At 49.1% G+C, this 25,548-nt stretch overlaps 1 protein-coding gene across 1 annotated transcript in view; it reads left to right on the top strand.

Moving 5' to 3' along the window:
• The window catches only part of DLGAP2 (DLG associated protein 2), a 111,845-nt gene that overhangs the window by 70,220 nt on the left and 16,077 nt on the right, over positions 1 to 25,548 (top strand). Inside the window, exons 6-9 of the mRNA XM_019921235.3 lie at positions 13,886 to 14,235; positions 15,139 to 15,180; positions 21,122 to 21,207; positions 22,840 to 23,255. Coding sequence (XP_019776794.1) covers positions 13,886 to 14,235; positions 15,139 to 15,180; positions 21,122 to 21,207; positions 22,840 to 23,255 — 894 coding nt within the window. The remainder of the gene's footprint in view (positions 1 to 13,885; positions 14,236 to 15,138; positions 15,181 to 21,121; positions 21,208 to 22,839; positions 23,256 to 25,548) is intronic.

The following is a 25,548-nucleotide window of genomic DNA, read 5'->3' as shown; positions in this document are numbered from 1 at the left end:
CGCTCACGTTAGCAGTGCGTCTGACTCAGAGCGCGGGAGTGTCAGTTCAGAGTCGCCCTACAATTCCCGCAGGGATCTTGAAAACACCGTTTACGCTCCTCAGGCTTTGAAATTACAGTAGTTATTAGTCCCGTTGCCGGATCTCATCATGTACTGCATTAATGGACAGGACCATATGACAAACATTTTTAACATTTTGATGATTATATTTTATGTAACTTTTTAATCCTCTGCATTTTCGTTTTTGAATCTAAAACGTTGTCTTGAGAAGGAGGGTGTCGGCCTGACCGAGCTGCTGACGGGTCACAGCCCAGCGGCAGGTGTCACAGTAGGATTTCTCTGCTCGATTTGCGCAGTTTTCAGTATTTGCAGTATTGGGTTTCCTTATAGATAATCGATATCAGAAATTATTTTAACTCTTACTGTTGACTGTCTTTCCTCCACTGCCACGAGAGCAGGCACCTTTAGGGGCTGTTAAACACTGTATCAGAAACTTCTAGAGCAGGGGCTGGAGTTTACCACCCACGAGTGTTCAGTTTGCATCAAAGGACACAGTACACAACAGGGGGACGATATGCATCCAGAGAGGCCCAGGGTTTCTTTGTCCTCTCACTGCTAGTCACACAGAACATGCCTTCTGATAGCAGCAGCAGCATGTGTGCAAACACCGCAGGGCGAGGAGGCCCAAGGTGTGCTCGGGGTGGGGTCTTTCGTGGTGCGCTGGCCACACGGGCACCTGCAGCTACGTGACCAGTCTTACCCCACCAGGCTCTGGTGAAAGCAGCTGGAGATCACAAATGCCACTGTCACTACTAAGCAAGGCTGTTACTCACAGGCTGTCACATCCCGCCCAAGACAGTGCACAAACCCATGGTTCTGGGGCGTCGTTGATCTTTGGTTACTGTATTCCCTAGTATTAGCCAAGGTCAGGACCACACTTGGGCACTTTGGGATTTGCTGCAGCTGAGTTTCGATGTGCCCAGTCTCCTGCTCTGTACACCTGGGCTGTACAGGACTCGGTAAATATTTGTTGAATGTAAGAATGGTTGACTTGAGAATTTACAGTGTATGAAATATTTAAATCTATTTACACTAACAGTTTGCACTCACTTAATATTTAAAATTCAGTATTTAAACTCCCCCTCTGCTAAGCCCTTCGCTCAGGCCTCCCGTTCCGCTTTTTCTCTCGATGTTTTTCTTTGGACGGTACCAACTCATGGTACCCACCAACTTCTTTATCAGATATTCAGTGTGACATGTGAGTGGATCACCTGCAACTTAGCTGTGCAAGAATAAACAGTAGTTTATTTTTCTTTAAATCAGTTCAATACCAATTCTGAGTGTCCCACCCCTCCTGCCTTGGTCATTTTGGGGTGAACCCAGGGCATTACAAGGCCAGGACTCCCATGTAGCATCAAGGCATCTGGAGGCCCCCGGTCACGGACACCCGCTGCCCTAAGGTCTCCGTGTCCCTTTCCGCGTGGCCTCAGGGTTCTTGGGCCTCCACTGCATGGTCAGGACTCAGCTTCTCAGAGACGCACAGGTTCTCCTCCTGCCGCCATTCTCTGCAGAACTCTGCTCTCTGCCCTCTCCCCGCTGACCCCTGGGCAACCTCTGTTGAGTCTAGGTTTTTACCAAAGTCAAGACAAGGTTAAGCTGGAGTTACCTTCCCCCAACAAAATCTTTGCAGAGAGGGACCCCAGAGCTGCTTGCAACGGGAAGGATTGTGGGAAAAAACATACAAATAATATCCGCGAAGTTTTATCCTGCGATGTAGGTCAAGTGCAGAGGTTTTCCCAGAATGGCAGCAACCCGTGCCTGTTAATTACTCCTCAGATGACATCTGAGAACTTCTGAAAAGAGGTCCTTAGTGGCCCACTAATTGCAACATCATTTCAGGTGATCCTTCCAATTTTGATGTTGATTCCCTGAAAAGGTAAGAATTATTCAGGCATAGAAACTGAATTGGAGGGAACTGCCTTTCTCTAACATTGAGGATGTCCAAAAGCCAAATACAGATAGCTCAAAATATTTTTTAAGTGATGAAAAAGTTCCACCGCTAACTTCCTTTTGCCTTTACAAAGATACTGGAGCTGTTCAAAACTCGACCTTATCGTTAGTGCTGCCTGGTTATCATTTATTTTCAGTAGAGGTGTTAGGCCAAAACAATTCGTTTAGGCCATTTTAACATTCCCAGGTTTGGAGGAAGAGATTGAATGAGGTTGAGGTTAATCTTTCAACCCCTTTTCAGAAGCCAAGAAAAGTAGAATGGTACCCACATATACATGGCGGGCTTGGTTTATGGCTTTAGGGATTTGGGTTATATCTGCCTGGATTCCTTTCAGATGACAGATAGGTGGCAGTGAAACATTGTAAGGAAATCGTTCTATGGACCATAGGAAACACATATTCATATGTGTAAAGCATTCCTTTATAAAATAAGTAATTACATTGGATTTATTTCATCCTAACATAGCCACTAAGATGCAGAGCCATGCTGTGCTTTTTAAACACAAATAATGGGAGAGCTTTGAAATTCCCAGCGGATTTATCGTAAAGAACATTTATACTTCTGTTTATCGGTTTATTACTTTTTGGAAGCCAAGAAGGAGAGGGATAAGGAAGAATGAACTGATTGATCATATCCAGTGTTACCATGAGTGTAAGACATAAGAAGGGAAAGGTTCGCCAGCTAAGGAACAGTGCTCGTTTCTGGCATGAACAGGTGTAGGTCTGCTGAATTCCTGGAGAAAAACCCATACGGCAAATAGGGGGCAAGGCCACCTTTCCAGTTCTTTAAATTGTCTGTGTGTGCTGTGATCGCTTTCTCTAATGGACAGTTGGTGTTTTCTTTATCGGTTTATGGGTTTATAGCAGGTCTTTCCTGCACTGCCATTTTGATCAGTCACACAATCAACGGAATCAAATCCACAGATATTTATTTTGTCTAATGTCTCTAAAGTACTAAAGAGATGCTTCATGAAATGAAGGGAAACAGAATTTGCAATAGATTTAGAAGCTCTGGACACTCTGCAAATAGATAGTCACCGTGCTCAAATTTTCTCTGCTAATACTTGGTAGTTAACATTTGATCCCTATGGTGAGTTATTACACAGTGGGCTATGATTCACGAAATGCTCAAAGTTCTCTTCTCTTCCGAATATTTACGGCATGGACTTAGATCCTAACCGTGGGACAGAGAAGTCTCCTCCCACATACTCTTTCCTGCAGACTGAGGCTTAGTTGTCACGGTGAGGGAATTTTCTGAAAGGCTTGTACTAGGTGGCAGACGGTGGCAAAAGGAAATGAGTTACTTTGGCACTTGGGGTTATTGAAGAGGCAGGTGCCGTGTGCTTCTCAAGGGATGCTCGGAGCCTACATCTGCATCCCTTGTATGTAGATGACAGGAGCATGGGGACAGAGTCTCTGAAGCAGAGGTACTTGGGAAAGGACAGATACAGGCTCCATTGCTATTGCTCCAAGTCTAGGTCTCCACGCCTACTTCCGCCAAGAAAATCCCCATCAGCATAATTCTGGCATCACACGGCAAGCATCTGGGGAGCAGTGCTAACAGAGAAACCCGTTCACTCTCTCAAACCTACAACCCAAGGTCCAGGTGCTGAAGCCAGTAGGATGGACAGGTGTCCTGCGTGGCTGAAACGGGGAACCCGCTAGGTTCCATGTGTTCAGTGGGCAGCTCTGAGGCTGGCAGAAATGAGCGAGACCTGTCACAGCAGCGGGAAAGTCCCCTGGGAGTCCAGGGTCCTCAGCGTCAAGCCGAGAGCGTCTTCCAGCTCAGCTCAGCTCAGCTCTTGATCAGCGACCCCAGCTGTCCTGGTCCTCAGTCAGGCGTCAGCTCCATCGTCAGGGAGGCCCAAAGCCCCAGTGTGCCCAGAGGGTGGAGGCCACAGAGGCAGCTGTGGGCAACTGGACCTCCATCCCTCCCGAGGGTGGTCTGCGTGGCCCTTCAGCTCCTGCCTGCAGTGCTCGGCCACCAGACGCCTCACACGCAGCCCTGATGTCTTTGTTCACTGCGCGAATCCGCAGAACCACCGGGGCAGGTGGAGTCTTCTCCCCACTGGGAGTTAGACGCAGGAAAATGCCTGATTGACTGGGCACCTTCCAGGCTGCAGAAAAGCTTCTGTTTCTACTCTCAGTCTGGATTTGTGCTCATCAGAGCCAAATCTGAAAGGTTAGGGAGAAGAAAGATGGATGCTGTCCTGCAGGTGTGGACGCCCACGGCAAGCCCCGCCCACACTCCAGGCACTTAGAGGCCCTGCCCGTGACTGGAGATCAGGGAGTTCCTTTTCTGAAGCCCCATTTGAATGATTCCTCTTTTCCCTTCAGTTAAGTTGGCGTTTTTTCTAGTCATGCATTCATTAACATGCAGGTGTGGAATTTAGAGATGTTTGTGTTTTTCTCTCTCTCCTTTAAGAAAATAATTCCATGAACCTGGTGCTAACTGAATATTAAACTAGAAAAGTCAATTGGGTTTTACACACATCGTGGTACTTTTCACAAACATGTCATGAAGTTGCACTTGGAGTCTGTCACCTCGAGCATCCTGTGTGTTTTAATGATGCGTCTGGCTCAGCGTCTCCTCTCCCGGGACAAAAGACCAGGAAAGCCAGGATTTCCTCACTCTTGGGTCCCCATGGCCTGGAATGTGCTAAACATTGAAGAAATAGTTGCTGAGTTTTTAATGAAAACAATGAACAAACGGGTTAATTAGTAAGGGATGTTTTTCTCTCTGAGCTGCCCTCAGGTGGTAGCGCTGTTCCCAGTGCAGGTGGTTTTCACTCTGTGATTGATGTTACGAGTTTAGAGCAGAGAATAAAACTTTTCATGTGACGTTGACAGCACACTGCAGTCGCCAGCAAACATGCAGGGACGCGTGGATCAGCAAACCAGCCCTTTGTGGGGACTCATTTAGAACCTCTTTGTGCTTCGTTACAGACTCTGCGTCATCTGTTTTCCAGCTCCAGGTGTCAGGGCCAGGTTTTCTTTTTAATAAAGAATATGGTGGGAGGTGGAGCCCAGGAATGGCAGGCAGCTGGCAGACCGACACGTTGCCAGCAGTGTCTGAAAAGCACAGTAAATGGCCACTTTGGTCCATGTCTCATCTCCTCCCTGTTTTATCTCAGGGCCCCGCTCGGGGATGACTCACTGTGCAGTCTCCGTGCCAACCTCTCCTCTCAATGCACCCTCTCCTGCAGGCCAGGGAGGGACACGATTTCCTGGAGATCGGAGGCTGCAGTGAGCCCTTCACGCTGTTAGAGGCCCCTGGTTTTCAGGGTCCCATTATTAATGGGGAATTCAGAGCAGATATAGTTCCATGGCCAGGACGAAGCAGGAGTTCACAGACACATTGTGTTTGCACAGTATTTGTCCTTGTGCTGGGTCTGCGAGCTTTGTAAGGGAGTTGGATCCATCCTTTGCAGAAGGTGAGCGGGACCTGCAGCCCCATGGCCGCTGACGGCGGTGCCAGGATAGGGCCAGGGTCTCACTGCGTCCAGGCAGAGCCGCTACACCCCATCCCACGCCCCTAGTGGCCGCCAGCATCCTGGCCGCACGAGCTGTTCGTGCTCAAACTGTTAGTGGTTACTGACTCAAGCAGGCCCAGAAAGGTCACCGGGAAGCCCCCAGCCGGGAGCTCTGATTTATTGGCACAGCTGACTGCTTGATCTCAACACGGCACACACAGAAGGTGCCTCTGGCGCTTGTCCTGTGCGTCAGGATCGATGACTGTGTGTCTGTTTCTACTGCAGTCACCTGGAGATTGTGACTATGTTGTCCGTATGAGAGGTTTGGGGGGTCTTCCAACCTTATGGAACTTTCCGGGAGAAGTAGACAATATTTAGGATGCATTCGTTAGACGCTGAGCATCAGTAGGTGTCAATAGCTCAGAAGTTATGGGTTGATTTTACCCTTGCAAGTAGCATCAGCTTTATCATTTTATTTATTTTTTCGTTGGAAGGTCGTTTTCTTTCCTTGAGTCAAGAGACAGTAGTGTAGTAACTCTGGATACTTTAACTCCAGTGGGTCACAGCTACGTACTCCTTATTTGCCATGAGCAGACATGAAAATCGATGATTTCACCATCAAACAAAACCCCACCCAAGAATGACCCCCTCCCACATCTTGGTGGTAAAAATACAATTCTGGCACAACTTTAATGTAGACTTTATTCACGATTAAACGTCCCAAGTGAAACAAAGAGCAGCCCACATATTGCTTGTGAGGACAGGACAGCGCCTTCCACTACTTGATCTGCAAATTCTCCACGAACAGATTGACCCAAGTCACCCAGTTGTGTCCCTGTGATGGGTCTGTCAGCTTTTCCACTGAAATAAATCATTCTTTTCAAAAAATTTTTTCATCTAAGTTTAAAGCCTCCCATTCTCAAAAGATGCGGGACACAGTTGTGTCACACTGGACACTTGATTTGGGCGGGGGGGGGGGGAGAGACACCCTCTGCTGCCCGTACGTTTTCATCGTTTTGTCTTGTTATCTGATCTCTGTAAGCTCAGCGCTTACCGTCATTATAATCAATTCCCTGTTGTGTTATCATTTTGTTTACTGCCTGGGCCCTTGAACACTCAGAATTCTGTACTTAGAAACTTATCTGATTCTTCACATCCTTAAAAGTTGGCTCATTCTCAGTTTTTTTTTTCAGAAAATCCAAGTTCTTCTTGTGCAAAGTGAGTTTTAAATATTTAAAATGAAAACAGGAAGTGTCTCAAACCGTGAAACAGCTGTCATCACTTCATTTTACTGTCTGCAAGATGTTAGATGCTGGTTAGACTATAATTTCTTGCTAATTAACACATCCGAGGTAGATGTCTGTGCCACCAGCCCATCAATGTTGCCCCAGAACTTGGGGGACCCAGACAAGTTTTTGTAACTTTAGGGAAATCACTGTGTGCACGCTGGTGGGATAAGACTTCTGTGTCCTGTTTGATTTACACTTATGTTTTGAGACTGACATTAATTAAAGTGTCAAAATAGCTTTAATCTTTTATGTCGAATCTTTGTCTTTGGTTTGGTTTTCTCCAATATCCAAACTCTCATTAGACATTCATGGGCTTGATGACTGTAATTCCTTTTATGCTGTTATCTTTGAAGTTCTAATTAAGAGTGCAGTGAATTTAAGTGTCGCTGTTACATTCAAATAGAACGGCGATGCCTGACTTTCGAAAAATATTTTATCTTGATTACGTATTTATATGACAGAATGCTAATTTTTAAATTTCCTATTTGGCTTGCAAATGACTTGTAAGGACTGAATTCAGAAATGTGTCCAGAATTCCAGGTGTGGAGGGATAACTGGGCATGCATTTAAAGTAACGATGTATTCACATTTGAGATTACTCAGAGCCACGTGGAAGTAGAGACTGAGCAGCAGTGTATTTCATCCCATTCAAGTTAGTCTACCTCCAGTGAGATGTGTTTCTCCAAATTCTCCTTCAGTAGATTTGCTAACCCAACACTTTGAAGACCTAAAGGGAAGTCCTTATGACCGATGTCCTCTGCTTTATGTCATCTGTTGAACAGATGGGGGCTGCTCATACTGATTCAACTTTGCCTGGAGAAAACCTCTAGACCAGCACCGTCCAGCAATGAGAATGTTCTCTGGCCTCTGTCCAGTACTGTCCCCATTGGCTGTTCGTGACTATTGAGCAGTTGCAATGCAGCTCAAATGCGGAGGAACTGATGTTTAAGTGGAGCTGAGATGTTTAGATATTTCAGAAGTTTAGGTCATTTAAACTTGGCTCCGGGCTATGCTATTGGACAAAGCCGTCTGGAATGCGGCCCTTCTCACGCAATCAGGATAAATCATCTACGAGGTTTTGGGCACAGTTCACCTGGCCAGCAGGGTCAGCAGCTGCAGCCTCTCCCCATCTGCCCAGCTCACACCCTTCTGACCAGGGCTTTGAGCCATTTCTTCAGAAAGGGTCCCAATGAGATTAACTCAATCCCGCATATATAAACCGCATATATCTGGGAAAGTACGGTTTTCACCTGCCTCTGCCGTGGTTCTCATTCCGCTCTAACAGGGAAGAGAAACATGTCCCTTAAGTATCACTACTATTGGTTTAGTACAACTTTCATAGTAATCTCCCTAAAATGTATTATATGCATGGCTCCTTCCATCTTAAATAGTGTAATTAACCTTTTCTTGGTGGCGCAAAGTCTCACATTGGTATCAATAGACTCAGGAGAGAAGGCACGTCACAGAGCCGCTGCTTTCTGTCACCCCCATTATTTTCAGGGTGAGTCTCACCAACTCATCTGATCCCCAAGACATAAGCAGAGTCCAGACTAACTCAGGAAATGGATTAAAACACAAGTGCCTTTTAATCTCTCTCCCTAGAATCAGGAAGCCACTTGAAAATCTCCAGGGATTTTCACAGCATTAGACACATGGTGAAAGAAATCGATGACAGGCTTTTAAACCCAAAAGAATGTTCCTGCCTGGACTCAATTAAAAAATAAAAATATAGTAGTCAGGCTGTCAGACACCTAAAGATGTTAAGTAATCATTTCATTTTTTACTTTAAAATTTATCTTTGATCACTTTTATTGAAACAAATCTTGGGATGTTTCGAAATCTCTCTGTTGATTCATCTGCTTTTTGAAGCTGTATACACTTTGACAGAATTACATTGCTAAGTTAAAATTCAAATTTTCATTCGTATATAATGTTTGTCTGACCTACATGTAGAAAATGATAGATGATACAGCCTGTAACTAACAATGAGCTCACTCATTATTACCTAAACTGTTCAACTGAATAATCGAATATTTTTCTTGAATGTGTAAAACGTTACCTGTCATGGTTTATTTTAATCCGTGGCAGCAAATTAACATGCTCAAATGAGCATTTTTTGTCCTTTCTTTACTATATTTCCCAGCTTCTAATTCTAATTCTAAGGAGGCGTTTAAGAATATACAATTCTACTCCGTGAGATTATAGGTACCGACATGTATTTGTCAAAAGAATGGACTTATGAATGAGTACCTTGATATACTTTATTTTTCAAAAATTCTGTCACAGTGTTATTTTACTAATCTAAAGTAGTTCGTATACATTAATTTTTATTTACCCAAGGCTGACAACTGACACTTAATTTTTAAATGATCCAATTCAAAAGCATACAGTTGACCAAGAATATAAAAGCAGTAAACAGCCTCATTCAAAGTCACACGAGGGATCACATCGTGTGCATATAGGGCCTGAGAGGGTGGCAAAAGGGACATTCAAAATGTGTGTTAAACGCCTGTCTTACGTCTGAAACTACAAATCCCGTTTGGACTTCTGTACTAACGTGTACTAATGGATCTGATATCTGGGTGCCTGGAAATCTTTATCTGTGTTTTCTGAATGTGTTTCTTTAACTTGTGTAAATTTACTCTCAAAACATTAGGTAGCGCCTACTTATTTCATTATAAATGTATGTGTTGGATTTTCACTGGAGCCATTTCAAGGGGAATCAAGTGACAAGTGATAAAGACATTCAGGGGCTTAAAACTGTCCCACCCTTGCACATACTTCCCCCATTGAGAAGATGGTGATTGGCTCCCAGAGGGTGGGAAATCCTCACGTGTTCAGCCAGAACGTTCCCTGGGCCGCTTAGCTAAACGTCGGCCCACGTGTCTTCAGGGGAGCCCCAGGTTCTGGGGGGACGTCACGTGGTCGTCCCCTGGAACAGCTCGTGGAAGCGTGGCAGCCCTGGAACTCCACAGCCAGTGGTGCAAACCAGCCGGCAAGGCTGCCGGGACCCGAGTCTACACTGCCTACCTGAGGACAACTGCCTCAGAGGATGGCGGGGGATTCGATGCAGGGGTCCCATCCAGAATACCCCAGGGATTAGAGCAGGCTGAGCCGGGTCGAGGTCAGGGAAGGGAGGAAGGAGTCTCTCTAGTCGGCAGCTGCGGGGGCGTTGGGTCCCGTCCTGCCGCTGACTCTCTGGCTGCCCTCAGGAAAATGTTCAAAGATACTGGAACCTCCGTTTTCTCATGTGGGAAATAGAAGAACAAGTGCTATCAACCGGCAAGGTTGTTCTGCAGCTTCCATGAGGCTGAAGGATGGAGAGCTCAGATGGCCACAGAGACGCTCTCCCAGTTGTAGCCGTGCCCTTGGGTGTGCTCCTGGCGGGGTGCACGCTGATTGTTCTTCCCCGAGACTGTGTCTCCTAAACACCCCTACGGTGACCCGGTAACAGCCTCCGAAGAAATGAGGTGGCGCCGGGTGCTGGTTGCTGTTGGTGTTTGTCTTTCTATCCATTGGGGGAGGAGCCATGAGCCGCTGTAAGCGACCTCCGCTGTCAGGGCCGCCCTCCCCGAGACCGCGCTCCGCCGCCCCTGCGTGAGCTTTGTTCCCCGTCATCCTCGCGACAGCAGATAAGTGACGTTGTGGCTGCTTCCCTTTTACAGATGAGCAAACTGAGGCTGAGAGAAGGCAGCTTCTCCCAGATCACACGCACGCTTACATCACTTTATGTCTGAAGCAAGGAAGATTTACTGTAGCTCTAAAAGAACCAGAATGGAAATATGGGAGATTTCCCTTTCTTTTTTAAAAATTTATTTATTTTTTATGGAAGTATAATTAATTTACAATGTTGTGTTAGTTTCATGTGTGCAGCAGAGTGATTCAGATAATATATACATATATATATTCGTTTTCATATTCTTTTCCATTATAGTTTATTACAAGATATTGAATATAGTTCCCTGTGCTATGCAGGAGGACCTGTTGTTTATCTAGTTTATATAGAGTAGTGTGTATCTGCTAATCCCAAACTCCTAATCTATCCCTTCCCCTTTGTTAACCATGAGTTTGTTTTCTATGTCTGGCTCTGTTTTTGTTTTGTAAATAAGTTCACGGTATCATATTTTAGATTCCATGTATAAGTGATACCATATGACATTAGTCTTTCTCTGTCTGGCTTACTTCATTTAGCATGATAATCTCTAGGTGGCAAGATTTCATTGTTTTTTATGGCTGAGTAATATTCCATTGTATGTATGTACCACATCTTTACCCATTCCTCTGTCGATGGGCATTTAGGTTGTTTCCATGTCCTGGCTCCGGACATAGGGATGCGTGTATCTTTTCAAATTAGAGCTTTTGTCTTTTCTGGGTATATGTCCAGCAGTGGGATTGCAGGATCATATGGTAGCTCTATTTTTAGTTTTTAAGGAACCTCCACACTGTTCTCCATAGTGACTGCACCAGTTGACATTCCCACCAACAGTGCAGGCGGGTTCCCTGTTCTCCACGCGCTCTCCAGCCGGTGACTTTCGTGCCCACGGGGAAGAAGCTGCAAACTCCAAGCTCCGGAGTCAGCGCATCCACAGGTTGACGGCGTGTTTGGTTTTTTTTTTTTTTACCATCTTTATTGGAGTAGAATTTCTTTGCAATGGTGTGTTAGTTTCTGCTGTACAACAAAGTGAATCAGCTATACGTATACATATGTCCCCATATCCCCTCCCTCTGGCGTCTCCCTCCCACCCTCCCTATCCCACCCCTCTAGGTGGTCACAGAGCACCGAGCTGATCTCCCTGTGCTATGCGGCTGCTTCCCACTAGCTATCGATTTTACGTTTGGTAGTGTATATACGTCCATGCCACTCTCTCACGTCGTCCCAGCTTACCCTTCCCCCTCCCCGTGTCTCAAGTCCATTCTCTATGTCTGTGACAGCATGTTTTTATAAAACATTCACCAGTTAACGTTCTTGAAGAGGCAGGTATTCTTTGCTTTGCAGTTTTCCTCTCTTGGAGCAGTTCCTTAGCCTGGTGATGGGGCCGGGCTCCCTGACTCCTAGGACCTTGTGTCCTAGTGACCTGGGCCCCATGGGAACGATGCTGGGCTTTCAGCAAGCCCGTTCAGTCCTGGGTGTGCTCTGAGGGGGGCCTGGCAGGGCCGCGACGGTAGGTGTGCGAGGGAGGTTAAAAGGCTGCGTCTAGCAGGTCTGGCGGTCCCGAGGCTTTGCAGGCTGTAGAGGACAGGACAGAGGGCGGGACCAGGGCAGGAGGGACCGCAGGGTCGGTGGTGGATGCCTCGTGATTGACTGAACCCGGATGGACAGAGGTCTCCTTAAACCAAAGTGTTTTAGCCACTAGGACAGCACAGGCGGACAGGCCTGCTGAGGATGTTGAAGGTGCCCTTAAGAAGCAGACTTGAGGCACAAGGACCCTGGGGTGTGGATGACGTTCCGGGGGAAACAGGAAGAGCCGCTCGCAGCCCCACGTCCGGGAGGGCCACTTCCTTCGGCTGGCGACACAGCCTCCGGACTCGGGCTTATTTAGAACAGCAGCTAGTGGTAAGTGCTGGAGGTTGGGAGCCTTTCCTTAAACACCGGAATCTCCCACAGTAAAGCCCTGAATAAAGTCAGCTTTCCACAGTCTTCCTCTAGAGCTTGGTGGGTGTCTTTAAAGAGAATGCTTTCCGAGGTTTCTCGGGTGTAAACCATATTCAAAGCCCATTCTTCCAATAATCCTGTGCCCCCCTGTGTTTCCTACCCTTCAGCCCCTCTTTCCCATTCATCCTTTCGAAAATGTGTGCATTTCATAAATTTTCATGCGAAGTTGTTATGTCTTAAGATCATCCTGACATGACAAACTCATTTTGTTTTATTTGCCTGTGTTCATCTGGGATGACATTTGAGGCTTTATTTCTTGGGAAAATCCATTCACGCAGATTTAAAAATCACTGGCGCAGAGGGTAAAGGTTAGGAATGTTGGTTGAAGTCCCCACACACAGGAGAGGAAATGGTGCATTTCCACACAGCAGCAGGATGGTGATCCCCGGGCACGGTGTCTGGAGGCCCTGAAAGGAAACAGCTGCTCCGTCTGTCCTCACGGACGAGGCTCGGCCCTCCCAGGCCGTCCTCCTGGGCACGTCTGGTCCCCAGGCCAACAGCCCCCGACGCCTGCACGCTGCCTGGGTGCGCGTGCTTTGCGTGGTGATGAGGGTGCCCGGGTCCCTCTCGGAAACACTTCTGCCAATCCTTCCTTCCAGGTAAAGAAACACGACCAGCACCTATGGAAAACCCATTCCTTCAGAGCAGATGTGATATATTCCTGCTGTGAAAATTGGTAACACCCAGAGCCCAGCAAATATACCTGATGAATTTGGGGTGCCTTCTAAGAGGCAGTTAATATCATTTCATGTCGAATTGCACTTATTTTCTTTGGGGGGTTTACTGTCAGCGTCATGTGTAGAACTCCAGTGTGTGCGGGGCTCAGAGGAGGCGAAGTGGTGGTTATGAACCGGGTAGACGTGGAGACCCGGGTTCCTTCTCAGTCGCCTCCTACGGCTTGTACCCAGGGAGCGTGTACTTATGGGGAGCAAAGAGCTTTCTGATACTGTGTGTTTTTCTCCATGATTAAAAGAATACCTATTCATCAGAAGCGTTAGTAGGATATACAGAGAACTGTCAGCCACACCGTCACTGAATGATGCCCGTGGTTAAAATGTACTTCTCATCTTTCTTCATTCACAGATTTTCTTTACAATAGATTCCATCTTAGGCTGGATAGTCGAGTAGGCCCTGCTTTTTTAACTTGGAGTTATAAGCATCTCACCTGCTACCATGACCGGCGTGTAGACGATGGTGTGGCTTCCTTCTGCCCTGCTGAGTCAGACGTTACTTATTCTGCTGGATTTGGGGGTGTTTTTTATAGTTTTTCGCTGTTATACACACATCCCTGTCGACTCTCTCTGAGCATAAAGGGTTTTCCCCACACTCTGCCTCATTTTGCTAGGCTAGACGTCGGGGAGAAACCTGCCCAGTGGCCAAGGGAGGGCTCGGTCGTGGACCAGATTCCCTGCGGGCGGCGGGGACCCGGCCCCGCTGACGGACCTCTGTCTCTCTTCCAGCCGTGTCCTACACCAACTACAAAAAGACACCACCACCCGTACCCCCCCGCGCCACCTCCAAGCCTCTGATCTCGGTGACGGCGCAGAGCAGCACCGAGTCCACGCAGGACGCCTACCAGGACAGCCGCGCCCAGAGGATGGCCCCGTGGCCCCAGGACGGCCGCGGCCTCTACAACTCCACGGACAGTCTGGACAGCAACAAGGCCATGAGCCTGGCCCTGGAGACGGCCGCGGCCCAGCGCCATGCCGCCGAGGGCCAGGGCGGCTCGGTGCGGACCGGTGACAAGGCCACCCTCGTGTCCAAGGCCGAGAGCTTCCTCCAGAGCCGGCGCTCCTCCATCGGGGTCCAGGTACCTCCCGCGTGCCCCCCACGGTGACACAGACCAAGCACTGCTGGCCTTGGCCCGGGCCCTCGCAGGGACCCCGCGGGGCCAGAGGATTCAGAGCCTGGGCCCGGCCTTCAGGGGAGGCCGGCCTGTGGGTGCAGCGGGCGGGATGCCCCGGCCAGGCCCACCCGCCACCCGGAGGGCCCCCCCCAGGCATTTCCAGGGGCTGCCAGCTGCTTGGAGAGTATGGAAATAGGTTATGCTGACACTTAAGAAGGAGGTTTTGTGGTTGAAACCTGATTTTTAGTCTTGTGGCCGAACAGTAGAGAGGGGAGGAAGGGCATTGGGACCGAAGGTGAATGACAGGGAAGGGCTGCTTGTACGAAAAAGGGGCTCACAGCTACTCGAGGTGAGCCCGAAAGTCCCCGCGCCGACCCCAGGACGCTGGTGGGTTAGCTCTGGTTCACTGTGTTCTGAGCACTGAGGGCCAAGCCACCTCCGCTCAGGCCGCAGAGGCCGCCCCTACGCCAGCTCCCACCACCGCGTCCACTCGGGCGCAGGGGCGGGGAAGGCGCCTAGCTAGGAAGAGCACCACCCAGCTCCTGCCCCAACCCGGGGACGGCCCAGGACAGGCCTCGCGCGGACCACGTTTCCCAGGATTTCTGCCGTGACTCCCTGCAAGAGGTGGTGTCGGCCAGCCAGGCAGGTTCCCCGTGGCGTCCTCGGCGAGCACGGGCGCCTCCACCAGCCCGAGTCCAGCCGAGGGCTTCCCTGGCGCCAGGGAGGAGGGCCTGCGAGCTCAGCTTGTGTGAGAGGGGAGCCGTGTCCTGGGCGTCGGGGGCCGGGGGCCGCAGACTGGGGAGACTGCCCGCTGGTCTGGGTCCTCTGAACCCGGTCTCCACACTGTGGCTTCGTTGTTTTGTTTAGGACTCTGAATTCCCAGAGCACCAGCCATACCCAAGGTCAGATGTAAGTACCGAAATAACTCCAAAGCCAAGTACGCATGAATTTTCTTTTTCTCCCTTTTTGGATTATCCATACAACTGCTCATGTCACCTCTCTCTGTCCTGATTCTATATGCCAGGCTCTATGCTAGGTGCTCCCAGATTACTGCAGGGAACCCTTGCATCCCCTGATGACACAGAATCAGCCCCACTCTGATGAGGACGAAACTGGGGCTCAAACGGGCAGGCGACTCGCTGCAGACGAGGCCTGGCCAGGCGGGGGGTACTGGTACGGGGGCAGCTGGCGTTCACTCGGGGGTCGCTCTGCCATTAGACTCACGTCTCCAGACGAGACTTGTGAGGCCCCCAAGCTCAGGAGGCCGAGGTCACCTTCCTGGGCGCGTGTGCCCCCCGGTCTGCCCACCCGCCCCCTCCCACAGGGGCACGGCCCACCCAGCCACAAACAAGGCTGGAGGGTCGACTTCCAAACACGAGGAGTTGCTGACTTACCCGAAAATAGCGGGAATTTCCAGGTAATTCAGATAATTTCAGGGAATTCCAGACGCCCATAAAGCGAGTTTATCCGGCCACCACTTCCTGCCTGCAAGTCACCCCAGGAGCCACCCCCCCACGCCCCATTCTGCTTCCGGCCGCAGTGCCTCTCCCCAGAGGGTCCCCCGCTCTGCCCAGGCCACCCTCCCTACCAGCCTCACCGGACCCGCCCCCAGCTGCGCATCGCGTGCCGGCCGGGCGCACCTGCCGCCTCTTGGTACCCAGCGCCTAGCACAGCGCCTGGCACATAGCGAGCTCTCGGTCAGTGTCGGTGGGCGAGTGTGGGCGAGCGTGCGAATGCAGGGGTTCCGCTTTCCTCCTGGTGGCATGTCACAGCACGATGTGAGCTTGTCACCTCGCGGTGGCCAAGGGAAGTGAGCTGGAAGCCAAAGAAGATGTCGTCCAAGAAACTCGAGTGTCAGGATAATTGGGAGACAGATGGGTGTGGGGCGCCAGCTCGAGGGCACAGGGGGGAAGAGGGATGAAGTGAAGACCGAGCCGATGGGAGGACCACCCCTAGATGCCTAGAAAGCTCTAGAAGAATGCTCGAGGGCGTCAGGGTGGGCAGGGCACAAAGTAGAGGTGACGCTGAGGGCGAAGAACGGGGCTGGCTTGGGGCCACGTGTGGATCTGCTGAGTCTGCGTCCCAGCCCCGCCCCGGGCTGCCCTTATCCTCACGGTAGCCCCACGGGCCAGCTGGAGCCACATCCCCGTCAGGGACGGGGAGCCCGAGGCTGGGGGTGAGTGACTTGCCTACAGGTCGACAGCCACAGGGGGAGGATGGGACCCCAGCCTGCAGTCTCCTGCCGCACACGGAAGGGGAAGGAATGAGGGTCCTGCGTTGACACTCCCCCGGGAGCCTGCTGTGGTTCTCACCCCATGACCCCTCGTGGAGGGCGGCAACGCCCCCAGCCCCATCACACTGTCCTCAGCTTGCAGGGCAGGGTAGCTGGTGTTCTGCGAGCCCGTCCAGCACTGGGGGGACGGGTTCCCGCCTGGCCTGCCAGAACCAGGACCTGACGGGTTCCCAGAACCACAGCTGTTGGGGAAACTTAGAAAGTGCAGAGTCTTTTCATTGTACAGACACTGTCCTTCCCACCGAGCAGAGTGTGCCCTCCTGCCTGCACCTTCCCTGGAGCCCGGGCCCAGGATGAGCACTGATGTGTGGGGTCCTCAGGGGCTCAGCTCAGGGCTCCTCCCGTGACATCCTGCCCCAGGCCCTGCAGGTGTGCGCTACACCTGGGTCCCTCCTGGTGACATATCCCAGCCAGCACACCTGTCTTCTCACTTGGAGCCCACACCTGACCCTACTTCACTTTTCTTCACGATGGTGGTGACATTTAGCTATTTTCTTTGTGCTCACTTTTGTTTTTATCTGTGGTTTGTCTGTTATTGCAGTTTCTACTTGTATGTGTGTGTGTGTGTGTGTGTGTGTGTGTGTGTGTGTGTGTGTGCATGTGAAACTCTGTAGAACATGTTTACTGTTCCCATACCCTGTGATGTGGTTTAATGTCAGGGATCATTCAATCCCGTCTGCCTCAGTCACCCCATCTCTAAAATGGGAGCGATTCCCACTCTGCGGTGTCACCAGCTGGTTACTGGGTTTAAACATCCTCTCTGTGGTGATGCTGATTTACCCTGACCCAGGACGCCCTCGGAGTCCCAGCCTTTTCATGTTTCCAGCAAGCCTTCCCTCCCCACCCCACCTTCCTAACTGCTTCTGCTGGGGCTGCGAGCATCTCACAGAGCAGGGCTGGCAAATCATATTTAACTGTTGGACTTGTAATAAGTCCCTGAGGGAACTGCGGGGACTTTGTATGGGAAGCAATGTACCCGCTTTGCTATGTGTGAAGTTTCGAAGGCAGAGCCTAAAATGAGCTCAGTTTAGAGCAAAAACTTGAGATTGGAGCTCCAGCAAATATCCTGGGAACGGCTTGCTCCTCTCTGGTGCTTCCAACCACGGGCAATCAGACTTCACCTCCCGAAAACACGGGCCACGCACACACATGCACAGTCCCACGTGTGTGCTCACGTGTGCACACGTGTGCTGCACACATGCACGTGCACACGTCCGTACAGGCATATACACACACACACACGTGTGCACTCACACACACACCGGCCACACCAAACTCCTTGTTCCCTAACTGGTCTGTGTGGGACCGCCCTTCCCACTGCTCCTCCTGGCCCGAGGCTCGGCATCCGTCCCTCCACTGAGGCCCGGGGAGAGTGAGGCGGGGGCTTCCGGATCCCGGCGCCCACCACTCACTGCAGCGATGGGCTGGTCCTTTCCCCTTTCATCAGTGAGCACCTCCAGTACAGCGTTTGCTTCACAGAGAGTTCGCTTAAAATACAGGGATTTTGCTGATTTCATCTTTCTTCTCAATGCCTGGAACACCGTGGATCTTGTAAAAAAAAAAAATGAACGTACGCGTATATTTCTCCAAACCTTTACAATCCTTTTACCCTCCTAGGCAGAATTTTCTCTCGGGAAAAGATCCCTTTGATTTCCTTTCCACCGTGCAAAACAGTAATTCCTTTTCTTTGTCCCAAATTTACTTCTTTTCCCCGTCTACATAAAGCTGTCCCAGGATTTCTGAAATGATAGATACTTAGCTCATCCTGACCTTGTACCACTGAATCATATCCCCCTTCACCTTTACCTTCTGAAGAGCTGTATCTTCATGTTTTTCTTACAAAGGCTTCATATGACAAACACTGTAAAATCTAAAAGTCATTCAATATAAACTCCTTGAATTTAGTACCTTATTGTTAATGTAGCTGATGATCCTAAAAGCGGGCGTGAGAGGCCAGAGCGTTAGATGTGCTGTGGAGAAACTGAGCTGAATCTGGCTCCACCCAAAGAGTCTTACGTCGATCAGACCAGGTGCCCAGCGCTTCCCTCGCTTTTGAGAGTAGGAAGAAAAGACTCCACTGAATTTAAGAGATTTACCCAAGTACCACACGGCCGGCAAGTGGCGGGATTTGACTGCCTCCAAAGCTGCTTTTCCTCATTCACTGTAAAAATAAGAGAATTATAAGAGAAAACGTACACACTAGAGAAAGGAAGAAAAAAGCATTTTGTGATACCTTGGTCGTATTTTTTCGTCACTTTATGGCATGTTTATGTATCTGTGAAGATGTGTATGTTGTACGTGTGCACACACGTCTTGTGATCTGACCGCTCACGCCACCTGCTAGTCTACATTCCTTAGGGGACATTGTATCGTAAGCATCTTTCACGGTGTCATCCTTAAACCATCATTTTCATAGCTGCACAGCTCTTCTGTGTCATGAGAAATGAAAACTTACCATATGTTACTATTATCCTACTTTCCTAGCCTCCTATTTTTCCCACGTGTCACCTTATAATTTGTTAGAATTCGAGGTAACTTCTTTAGACCAGAATCCCAAGACTGGAAAAAGTAAGGCAAATACTTGGAACATTTTTATGATGAAAAGCTAATGCTCTTTCCATTACAAATACCTCTCTAAAACTATACGAATGAAGCAATTTCACCCATATTATGTATCTATCAAATTCGACAATACCTACCCACATTGTAAAATGGGATACCTTTGCCTCAGCCACCACGTGGGCTGGGAGTATAGTCACCGAAGTACATGCACGTGCAGACATGTATTCATAGCGGCGTCATTGACAATGTCAGAAAACTAGTAATAACCAAATTATCCCTCCATTGAAGACTGATGAAATAAATCAGGTTATAGCCCTAGAGTGCAATAGCACTTAAAGCACAAGGCAGGTCCTTTTGCGCTGACATGGGGTAACATTTTTAATATATTAACTTTTATTGCAATCTTTTTGTGTAAAACAATAACAGTCTCCCCACCCAGCAAGGTAACATTTATGTGAGCCGTGACCCACTTGAAACTCAAAAGACGTGGTGATTAATAGCAAGGTTAGGAATTTTATTCAAGCGCGTTTCCCCCTGCAGTCAACCTATTTCCTGTTCCAGCCGCCAAAATATGCAACACAAATGAGAGATGACTTCTGTGCATGTTTTCAGAATTACACCAATAAACAGTGGGCAGCCCCCGGCTGCTGTCCCCAGCTCCGCAGCCCACCGGGAGCTGCAGGGTCTCCATGTGGCCACGCTGATTCTGGCCACAGCGGATCCGTGCAGAGCATGGCTCTGCCCCCGACAAGCTGTGCACCCCTGGGCAAGTTACTCACCTTCTCTGATTCCTCAGTGTTCGATGTGGCTGGAAACGACACAGGGTATCATGTGCACCAGGTGTAGTAACACTTGTCTGCTCTTAGCATGGTACCCGGTGCGGGGTCAGCGGAAAACAAATGCCGGCTCGCTCTTAGTACCACTTCTACTCACCACAAAATGAGTCAGCCCCCAGTGACAAAGGCTTAGCCGAGGGGCATCCCAAGTTACAGGCACGATTGTTAAGTACATCTTTTTTCTCATAACTCACAGGAGAGCGTCCTGATTATTCGTTTAATGGTTTGTATCTTACCTTTGCAGCGATCATTAATATTTTTAAGAAAAGATGTGTTTGACAGTTTAGTTATGACATTTGTGGATTGGGGTCAAAAGTCCTTTTGAGACAATAGGCAATATTCTTTGTGAAAAGGAAAAGGGACAGTGTAGTAGCTGGGATAATATTTGACTAAACTAACCTTTGGTTTTGCAGACTTTTCATACTGAGAGTTTGCGGGGCAGGTGGGGGGTTGTTTGTTTACTTGTTTGTTTGTTTAGAAAACCTGCGCTACTAGAATTCTCTCATGAGTTAACTTTATACCAGTGACGATCATAAATGCTTCTTTGGGTTTGGGGAGACTTTTTGGCAAGCGCAACCACCATAAGGATTGTGTGTAGAATGTACAATTTCTGTTCTGTTCTGACATCGCCCTGCTCTGGGCACATCATTAGCAAAAAGAGAGACAGCTCTGTGTAGGCGCAGATGGAGAGGTTGCCCCGGTGCTCCTGGTAAATGCTTAAACTCCTTCCGTGTGTTCTTGTATGTGGATGCAGCCGTCAGCGCAGTCCTATTAAATCGCGTGTGTGTTTTGTTAGCTCTCTCTGGTTCATGCTGTACCTGTAGGGTGTGATAAGAGCTTTCAAGTCCTCTCAAAACGGGATCTAACAAAGCCTATTTTTTTGCCGGGAGCGAAACAAAGCCATTTCATTTGCATACATTTAAAAGACTGAGATGCCCTGTTGAGTTCAAGTGGTGACACAGAATTTGACGGAACGCAGTAGCGACGTACACCACGATGAGTGCATTTCCCTCTCTGTCATTTTCCTGGGTCAAGTGCATCTCTGCATTAATTAAACAGATACATAATTAATTACCACAAATGAATACACACACACAAATAGTCCCTGACCCAGGTCCCTTGTCTTGGTTCTAAAATAAGGTGTTCTGTGTTGAATTAGGTGGAAACAGCTACCGACTCTGACACGGAGAGCCGTGGCCTGCGGGAGTACCAGTCTGTTGGCGTGCAGGTGGAGAACGAGAAACGGTAACCAGCCCCCCAGATACCCGCCATCTCCCAAGCGGGGCTCTTGGTTTGTAACCTGACTTCAAGTGTCTAGACCACACTGACCATCAATAATGCAGGCCATTTGACCATCAATAATTCAGGCCAGGAAACAGGGTCATATCTTTATACTTTTCAACGTATATCATTGTAAGTGTGAATTAACATCCTCCTATGCCTTGTTTCTGCAAGCGGCAGGGGACCCGCTTCTTCTAAAGTAATTTACCACCTACGAAAGCAGGGGGGCTGGCAGCTCTGAATGTTACAGTCCTTTATCCAAAGGGAAAAAACAGGCTGAGGGTGAAACAAACACAGGTTTTCTCACCTTATCATGTTAAAAGTAAAAGGAAAGACAGAGAGAGAGGGAGGGAGATTGAAAGATGTTTAAGACCTTAGCTGTGCTGGGATTGTGACACTTCAAAGGAACCCCTCAAACTGTCAAACACAGAGAAGTCCATTACAGGACTGTTGTTTTTGTAACAAAAACAGGATGACTATTTTATTTTATATTTAAAATAGCATATCTTGTAAATTTCATAAGCACAAATTTTGATGAGCGCATTACATCGTGAAGCCCCAGTGATTCGCTCACGGTGGAGGGCTTTAGGACCAACCCGCAAAGATTTTGATTGCCAAGGAATTCAGAACACAAACTGATGGCTTCCCCAGGACACCAAGCTCTCAGAACCCGCACGTCATTGTCTGTACCTGGGGACCTGGGCTGGCTGTCTCCATCCCCCGCGGTGGCTTGTTCTCAGCTCCTTTGCCTCCAGGGCAGGAGATGGTGGCAGGTCCATTAACCAGCTGTACTCACAGCTGTGTGCCATCTGGGGGGCCAGTTGCTGCGGAGCCAAAACATGTAGCATGGGCAAAGTTTGGATGTGCAGACACACATGCACGCGCGTACGCACACACACACACACACACACACACACACACAGTTCTCACCAGCAAAATCTGCACTCCTATTATGTTCACTTCTGCCAGTCATTTCAGTAACTGGCTGTGTGGAATGACTGACGTTTAAATACATACAATGAAAATGTTTTTTAAACACCTGCTGAGGTCAGAATTTGGATTCATTGTTTTGCATAAAAGACAACATCGGGATGATATTACATTATTCAGATAGGAGAAGAAACTCATGTCCTAAGCTGTGATAGGAATAGCCACCAAAACTCAGTAGGACACAGATGTAATTACTTAAAAGAATTGTAGACATAAAAGAAGCAGCAGGGATTCGTTTTACGTGTATGCCACAAACAGAAGAGTGTAAACTTGTAGCGTCTTTCTGAAAGGCAAGTGACCACTCCAAGGTAGTGGTTTCACGGGATACACCAAGCCTCCTTGTGTCGTGCAATAAACTTAAGTCTTAAGTGGGCATTATTTAGACACTGAAACTTAGGTAGAAGCTAGAGGTTCATTGTTTGCAAAGCCGAATGGTGGTCTGCCATAGGTGAAGCACCAGAGTGCTTGTAATAGAGATGAAAACACTCTTCTTCCCCGCGAGGTGCCGGCTTGTGGCCCAGGCGCACTCCTGATGAGTGCATCTAGGTTTTGCTACACAAGGCCACCTCGCAAAGGCCCCACTTGTCCCCCTTGCCTCCCTTGCAGGTGCGGACGCTTTAAGCGTTCCAACAGCGTGACGGCCGCAGTGCAGGCGGACCTGGAGCTGGAGGGCTTCCCAGGACATGTCGCCACGGAGGACAAGGGCCTACAGTTCGGGTCCTCCTTCCAGAGGCACTCGGAGCCCAGCACCCCGACCCAGTACGGGGCGGTGCGGACCGTCCGGACCCAGGGGCTCTTCAGCTACCGAGAGGACTATCGGACCCCCGTGGACACTGCCGACCTGCCCCCTCCCGACCCCTGGCTGGAGCCGTCCATGGACGCGGTGGATGGCGGCCGCGTGTCTCCGTGCCACAGGGACGGCGCTTGGTTTCTGAAGCTGCTGCACAGCGAGACGAAGAGGATGGAAGGCTGGTGCAAAGAGATGGAGAGGGAAGCGGAGGAGAACGACCTCGCGGAGGAAAGTAAGGGCCCAGGTCTCCTCTGAGGCTTGTAGACGCTCGTGATGTTGCCGTAACACAAACGGTAGAATTCCCAGGCAGAGTCCCTGGGTCCCTGAGTACATTTAAGTGAGTGGGCTTCCTGCTGCCTCCCACCGATTCTCAGACACAGTAACCGAGCAGAAAAGCAATCGCTGAAGTATTCAAGGGCATCCTTTTGTTTTGTTTTGTTTGTTGGATAACAGGATGGCTTGTGCTCACAGGGAGGTAGTTTATCTCATGTTCCACGTGCCGGTTCTCTTGAATTCTGGCAATGACTTGATATGGAGCAGTTCAGCTGTTTTCTAGAATCATGACTGTCCCGTGTTTATAAGAAATTGCATTGGCTTTATGCCAAAGAAACGTTGGCTACGGTAGACGATTAACCAGCCAGCTGGTGGTGGCGGCTCCCGGTTCCCCATCCCCGGGCGGGTGGGGATCTAAGTTCCCCGACCTCGTGTGGGCAGCGCAGATCCGCTCCCAACCCTTTACGCCAGGTGGGTCTCCGGCTCTTGCGCAGAAAGGCACCAGCCTCCCCTTTCCCTGAAGAAACTTATTGTCAGGGTTGTCCGGAAGCAGCATCCTTTATGAATTGCTGTGTTGATTTCGAAACAGATACCTCCTGACTTTTGTTTATAGACCAAGAATACCACAAGAATGATTGCAACGTACATACAACTAACACATTTTGTCTTTACCAAATACAGTTTCACAGAGGCGTTTCTGAATGTCTTACCTCGACAAAGCGTGCTCTTTTTAATTTTTTCTTTTTCCATGAAGTCCTTTGTACAATTGCTAGATCACTATAAATCCTGAAGTTCAAAAGCACACCTGACGTCCTTGGAAATGTCGCCCTGACATTGCATGTCCAGAAATCTGCTGTAGGAGAATATGTCAATAATCCTGACAGTGGAGGCATAAGGATGAAAGTTTCAGGACGGTAACTTATAGACACAGTGGCCCTGGCCGCTGAGGAGTCCAAGAAAATGGTTGGTGTTTTGATCCTGAGTTGTTAACATGTACACTGTTAACTTAGGAAGAAAGGGGAAGAGCGCCATGCCTTCCGGTCCCCAGTTCTCTTCTCCCACATCCCTCTGTCAGTCATCACACCCCACACCTCCTTCACCGGAGTGGGTACTAGACGCTGAGGGTTTTGGAGGAAGTATAGCCTGTGCCCCGGCCATGCGGCATCGCTGCACGTAGCTGCCGAAGTCACACCGCCCCCATGCGTTTGTCCACACGTGTCACCTGTCGAGGGCACAGACGACGGTGACCGCGCTCAATCTGATGTTTAAAAATCCCTCGTTTCCCGCAGCCTTTCTTCACTTGTCAGTATGTGCTTCAACGGGGCGACACCGTTTGAATTGTATCAGGGATTTATCCTCTTTACCCAGAGTTGACCCGGGATTTGAAGGAGACCGTCAGCTCCCGCTCTGTGCACACCCCCGCGTTCAGCCCGGGCTTGGTGAGCGGTCCTCGGGGCTTGTGAGACATGAGCCTGAGGTTGATGAGTCGGGATGTGTTTCCTACACCCTGTGGTTCCTCCATGAAATGCCTTTGAAGGGGAGGAGATGGGGGGACAGTTCAGCAAGAGGCAACCCTTGTCAGGGCTTACCCCACAGTATGTCGGTAGCATTTTATTCTAGAACCATGTGGATTTACACCAGTTAGGACACATCCACAAGATTCTGGTCTCCCTCTGTGCGTGGAAGAGATGGAGGCCTTGAGTCCTTGCTGTGTTTGTGAGACAACACAGAGCAAAACCTGCCGTGTCATGATTTTCCATATTTAGTGTGTACCGTTAATTCAGTTATGATTTGATCAAGGATTATAGTTTTTTTTAAAGATATGTTTTTTAAAAGAAATCTCTAAGCCGTCATGTACTGAACACAGTGCCAAGGGCTACGCTAACTGCATCACTTACATCTTCAAGGGCTCAGCATATCATGATACCTAGAAAATACTGTCACCTTTATGGACGTAAAGAAACTGAGGTTCAGAGAGGTTAAAATCTTGCCTCACATTCCACAGAGTAGAGCAGTGGAATCCAGGCTCGAAGTCAGAGCTGTCTTTTGTCAAAAGCTGTGCTTTCCCACCACGCTGCCCGACATTCTTCAGTCCAGATGTTCCATTCCTGGGAACTTGTCCTTTGTATCCTGACACTGTCTTCTTCTGCTCTTTTAGAAAATGTGGAGCCCCTATCCCTGGCCGTTTACTTCATTCTGATTCTCTGAATCTGTGACACCCATTTGTGGTCCAGAGAGAATCCCTGAGCCTT

Source organism: Tursiops truncatus, chromosome 21 (genome assembly GCF_011762595.2).
Source record: "Tursiops truncatus isolate mTurTru1 chromosome 21, mTurTru1.mat.Y, whole genome shotgun sequence".
Lineage (NCBI taxonomy): Eukaryota > Metazoa > Chordata > Mammalia > Artiodactyla > Delphinidae > Tursiops > Tursiops truncatus.
The sequence above is the reverse complement of the archived record's forward strand: the minus strand, read 5'-3'. Positions and strand labels throughout refer to the sequence as shown.